At 35.1% G+C, this 6173-nt stretch overlaps 1 protein-coding gene and 1 non-coding gene across 2 annotated transcripts; both read right to left on the bottom strand.

Annotated features, from left to right (window-relative positions):
- Positions 1–299: 299 nt before the first annotated feature.
- LOC100265017 (uncharacterized) lies at positions 300–2918 on the bottom strand. Its single transcript, XM_002275819.5, has one exon. It carries the CDS (start codon positions 2318–2320, stop codon positions 362–364), a length of 1959 nt encoding a protein of 652 aa, XP_002275855.1. The 5' UTR covers positions 2321–2918; the 3' UTR covers positions 300–361.
- A 1535-nt stretch (positions 2919–4453) lies between these two features.
- Positions 4454–4534, bottom strand: TRNAL-AAG (transfer RNA leucine (anticodon AAG)). The gene has a single exon. It is a non-coding gene; the product is annotated as a tRNA-Leu (tRNA).
- Positions 4535–6173: the final 1639 nt, after the last annotated feature.

The following is a 6173-nucleotide window of genomic DNA, read 5'->3' as shown; positions in this document are numbered from 1 at the left end:
TGATATTTGAGTTATATCTCAATGAGATATTCCATCCAAATATAAATCAAGATTGTTCCTAGACAAACGGTGATGATAGATTTTAGAACACCCATGGTTGCGAAGTACCATAAATGGAAGCTTGTGGACTTGTGCTATTTTATCCACATTCTTACCATTTAATTTCTAAACCCGAATCAACTGTGATACAAATAATTGAAATTTGAATCAGAAGAACAGTTTGTGTTATTCTTTCTTCTACTAGAAATATAATTTTTTCTTTTTTGGTGTGATTATATGACTCAATATGACAGTAGGAATGCATAAATCATAATAAATTATGGATTGACATAATGTGAAAGAATGAAAGAATAAGTTCAATTTAAACTTCGACTGTCTTCTGATTTAGAGCCACATATCTCCATCGCTCTTTCTCCACAAAGTCAGCATCTAGAAACCGGGATACAAATGCCCAGAGGTTGTACACATCCTCAAAGTTGGTTAGGAGTCCTAATGCTGCTGAGACCACAGATATTCCTGAACTAGATTTATCTCGCTTTTTATTTCCTAGTGTTCCTTCCACTCCAATGGTCCTTAGCTCTAGAATCTTCTCTTTCTCTTCTTCGTACTTATCTGAGAACCATATATGCTGCAAAAATCCATGACTTAAGGAAATGTTGCTTCGATCTGCAAGCTTTTGCACTAGAGTGGGCTCAACCTTTTCTCCTTTCCAATCAAACACATTGAATGCCACAGCTGGTCCTCGGTCAAATGCTACATTTGGGCCATAGATTCTGACTAGGGGAAGTCCATTTTCTGAATGTGGGTGTCGAAGGCTCATTAATGCATTTACCAGCCAGTTGATCAGGAATCTTGCTCTCAAACTGATCAGTATCAGGCCCAATGAATCCGCATGATCCAAGCCTCTACATTCAATCTGTGAGTACCCATTGACGCTGCTGTCTTTGTTTAGGGATTGGGGAATGTCAAGTGGCATCTCCAATTCCACAATTTCGGAGGATGATGAACCCTTCTGTTTGAAGTTAACATCAGAAATTTCATATGATTCAAAAGTTTCATTGCTTATTTTCTGAACAGGTAAAGGCCCAGACAAGGAACTTGCTGCTGGCAACTCACCCTTATGCAATTTAAGCTTTGATGTTTGTTCAGTCTCTATATCAGTAGTGGCTGATTCATCAGGGAACTGAGATCGTCTTGTAGCTGGAAGAAGACTCACAATCCCTACACTTACAGCAGTAGTTGAATCCTTTAAGATTGAAGCACTGGATTTCTTGACAAATAGGCATCCAAACCCAGATGGGTTCTTCCCAAAAACCTTGAAAAAAGAGCAGATGAGAAAGTCTGGCCTAAAGAGAGAGAGGCCCAAGGTCTCCATGTCCTTAGGTCCCAATGCGCATGCATCAAGTAAGACATGCCACCCATTCTCCTGTGCCATGCTCATCCACAAGTAAGAATATCGAGCTCCAGTCATCCTTGACTGAAGTGGGAATACAAACAACCCTCTCCTCTTTTTCCTCTTGTTTAGTATAATCTTCTTCAGTTTTGCTGAATGAATCCTCAAATTAGGCCATGAGAACTCTGCCGACAGGACTCGGGCGCTTCTCTTCTTGGATGCACGGATCATTGCTCCCACTGCCTCATTCTCATAATCATAGACCGTAAGAAGATTTTGGTTAGACTGGAATGGATAGAAGTCTGCTAGAAGTTTAAAAGCTGATGACTGGTTGGCAGTGAAAACCATGGAGTAGTCTGCTTCAGAGATATTCATAAAATCCATAATTCTTTTCCGGATTTTAGATTCCAATTCTGACTCTTCTCCACCATAGAGTATCTGAGAATTCAAATTTACTGACTTGTAGGAGATTTCAAAGAAGGGCAGTTCTAGAGAACTGAAATTCAGTGATGGAGCAGAAGATGATGATGAAGAGGGAACTGGGGCTGTCATGTGATGACTTTGTAGCTGGGAATAGGAGAAGAGGCCATGGCCAATGTAATCAAGACATACATGGTTGGACATGGACAGATGGTAGTATTCTTGGGCTCTTATCTGATCGGCTTGATTAGTGTTGGAGTATTGTGGGTACGCTTTATTGAAGCTAGAAAACGATTCATCCAACGGAGGGAGGGATTCATGGTTGGTGAATTGGGTGTTTGGGAAGAGAGATGAAACTGTGGTGAGAGCAAAATTGTACCTGGATACAGCAGCACTGCTGAGATTCTTTGGATCCGTGCCATGGGGATCAGGAAAACCAGGCAAAGAAGCCAGACAGCAACCTTGAAAGCAGGCTTCTGAGGTCTCCCTAATGCAAGGAGAATGCATTCTCCCTCGTTCTCTCCCCACACCCAATTCTTGTGTTTGTGGTCTTCCTTCCCTTTTCCCCTTGTTGGTTCAACCCAATGTTCTCTTATTTTTCACTGGGTATTTGTTGGTGCAGAATAATGAGGAGGCAATGAGTTGGGACCTTTGGACAGATTGTCTGATGGAGAACTGTAAGAACGGGTCAGCGTTCTCATTTGCCTTTCATAATTTTCAAAGTTAGCTTTGTTTTTCTTGTTTCCAATAACAATATAGTATAACCCTCCTCTCTCCTCTAGCCTTCAAACGGTTTAGGACTTTGGATTGGCATCACAAGTCAATGAACAGTTGTATCCGATAATTCATCCTTACAATATCCATCGTTAGTGGTGGACTTCTAATCAATCAAAACTTTCCCATGGGACCCAAATGAACAGCTACAATCAACACGATCCAGATCACCTTTAGGTCTAAAGAACATGGTCTCTGGTCCATGGAATCGTCCTGTTGCTCATCTTTTTTTTTTTTCTCCATCATAGTGACCTTTAACGTAAAGGCTCCTCTTTTATGAGAAATGTAAGTGGCTGTGGTGCTTCTGACAGAGATAAGATACAATTTTATCAATATGGGAAATTCGTCATGCAGATATGGAATTGGAAAGCAACAAACCAAAAGGGCCAGGGGGGATTCTATAGTGGCCGGCACTATCGATGCAATTCAGAGAGGGCTTCTTGGAAATGGCTCTTGGTACCTTGTTAAATCATACGCTCAGTTGGTGTCATATTTCCAATAGTGTACACAGACAAGTCGCTTTCAGTTTCATCTCTCTGCCCAGTCAAGGTCATTTTGCCCATCATTTAGACTTTTACTTCCACACATGACTTCTTCCAAGACTCTTCTGCTAGAGAAACCTCCATGTTTTTTCGTTTAAGTTTTGGTGTCTTTATAATCTGGCTTCCTTGCTTGGATTCTACTCCTAATTTCAGATTGACCCATTTTCTACTTTGTGTCAAAAATTTCACAGGAACTCTAATGAATTGATGCCGATTGGTTTGTCCCGTTCTAGTTCATGCCCTGTGTAAGGGGGTATTAACCCAAAACATTACATAGACAGTAATCATGTGAGCCATAAATGACTGAAAGCTTACGTTCATCCAAATGATGATAGTTTCCCTGGTCATATGTTGCCCACTATGTCGAACCTTCTAGGCAATGTGATATCTTTTAGTGGTTGACGTGACTCGACCCTATGAATAAATATTTTTAATATCTGGGTTTGGGTAAAGGATTTTGACAGATTAGGTTTTACTTCAACCTGATTTTGAGTGTGGTCAGGGTGGTTCTACTCAGAAGCATATAAGTGATTTTTCAAAGTTTTAAAAGTTTTTAAAATTTTATTAAACGTTTAATATTTTTTTTTAAATAAAAATATTTTCTAAAATTATTGTCAAATGAATTGTTAATATTTTATGATACTTATAATTTATATTCTATTTATTTTATTTCAAATAATTTTATAAGAAAAATGTTTAATATCTTAATATGATGTTGACATATAATTCAGAATACCCGAGCTTAATTTGATCAACTTAAATTTGACTTGAACATAAATCAAATTTGAAAAAATTAAAAAAAGTTATATTTCGATTAAACACCTTGAATTAGAGATTGGGTTGGATTAGGGGTCGGGTTGAATGTATTAGCACCGATGCATTACTCTTCTCATCACTCAAGCAAAGACTTCAAAGCAAGTTGAAAGGAAAAAGTACACTGGCGTGCTACACTAACTATGGAGAAGTAACCTTGCAAATGCTTATGCGGTTGTCGTGTGCCCCAAATTCAACAATTGACATCACCTTTACGGAAAATTATAAGAACAATCTTTTAAAAATCGTAGGGAAATTGGAAAAGAAAAAATGGAATTCAGAATGCGGGCTTGGATATGTTGGTTAGAAATTGGAAAAGACAAAAGGGAAAATAGAATTCGGGTTTGTTTGAAATGGGCTTGGGCTTGAATATTTGGGTTAAATATTGATAAAAACATAATAAACATGTTGTATTTTGGTTAGAAATTGGAAAAGACAAAATGGAAAATAGAATTGGGTTTTGTTTGAAATGGGCTTGGGCTTGAATATTTGATAAAAACAAAAATAAACATGTTGAGAGTGGGATTTGAACCCACGCCCTTTCGGACCAAAACCTTAATCTGGCGCCTTAGACCAACTCGGCCATCTCAACTTTGTATTTTTTTATATAAAAATAAGATATATCACTTATATTTTAAACTATACTTAATGCATTGGATTTGTTAATATTTAAAATTTATATCCCAAATATCTATTTCAATTAATAGTAGAAAGTCATGGAACTAAAAGAACTAATTCAATTAATATTAAAAAGTGATGAAACTAAGTTGGTATTTAGTAAAAGTCAATATTTATTACTTAATGACTTAAGTTAACTTTAAATTAAATTATTTTTAAGCTGTTTATTTTAAGTTAATAACTTAAAATTTATACTAAATTATCAAATTGATTAATATACCCTTGTTAATTTTGACTAATATTTATCCTCGTTGATTTTAAATTATTTATTTTCATTAATTTTAAGTAATAAATTTATTTATAGAATGTTAGCCCAATGGTTCTTCCAATCAAGTTTTGATGATTATAAAACGATGTTAAGTTCACTAACGTTTTATATTAAGTAAAATTTTCAAGTTTTAATGAAAATTACTAAAGAAAGTTTAAGCAACCTTAAAAGAAAATCAAATGACATGAAGACATGGATTCTTTAAGTATTAAAGTGTTTAGAAAATTTGTGAGGTGGTATTCTATGGTAAACTTAGGTTTAAAACTTTATTTCATATACTTGAAAGGTACTCTCTTTATTCTTACCTAAGCTTTAAAATAATTTTTTATTATGAAAGTGGATGAATAGGTGTTTTCATTCAAAACCTTTAGTTTAATTCTTCCTAAACTAACTTAATTTAAAAAAAAAAAAAGGTTTTAAAAAGGGTTATATAAGTTGTTGGAACCTCAAATTAGAGGTTTTTATTTACTTTTGGGTATAGTCGATTAAGATTTATTTGAATCGGTCAAATCGATTGAAGAGCTGACTTAATCGGCTAGGCTTACCCAATGGAAGTTTGATAAAGGGTTGGTTGAATTTTAAAAGCACCAACAATCACCTACACAACATTAAATGCATCAATGACTAGTCAATCTATTGAACCAAAACTCGATTGATTGATGTTACTTTTAGTTGTTTTAAGTTTTTAATATGTTTTCTATAAATTGAAGAGTTTATTGCATTTGTTGATAACGGAACACATCCATTGAATTGAAAAGCACCTACTTTCTCATTTTCAAAACTCTTTATTCAAGTGCATCTGATTTCAAACTTGCTTATTCCATTAATACACCACAAAATCTATCCTAAGTCTTCTTGTATTGTGAGGTAAGATCCTTCTAGGGTTGAAAACATTGAATCATCTTCCATTTATTCTTTTTGAGGAAAAAGATTCAAGTGTGTGTAAACATAAAGGGAGTGTGAAGCGATTGGAATCTTGTAATCCAAGTGTGAGAAGATTGAAGACTTTAGTCTTAAAGCCTTGGAGACAGTGGAACCTTTACTTGATTAAGAGTTTGAAAAAAGTGGATGTAGGTAGATTGTTGAACCGTTATAAAAAGAGTTTGCAATTTCTTTATCTATTTTTAATTTTTTTTATTATCTTGCTTAATTCTACTTATCTCTTTGTGTTTGTTTAAAAATTTTCAAAAAGCTTTTAACACCCAATTCATCCCTCACTCTTTCTTAGGTGATTTGCTTAATTTAATTAGTCATATTTCACATAAAACATTTATATTTAAAGTAT

Source organism: Vitis vinifera, chromosome 2 (assembly GCF_030704535.1).
Source record: "Vitis vinifera cultivar Pinot Noir 40024 chromosome 2, ASM3070453v1".
NCBI lineage: Eukaryota > Viridiplantae > Streptophyta > Magnoliopsida > Vitales > Vitaceae > Vitis > Vitis vinifera.
The sequence above is the reverse complement of the archived record's forward strand: the minus strand, read 5'-3'. Positions and strand labels throughout refer to the sequence as shown.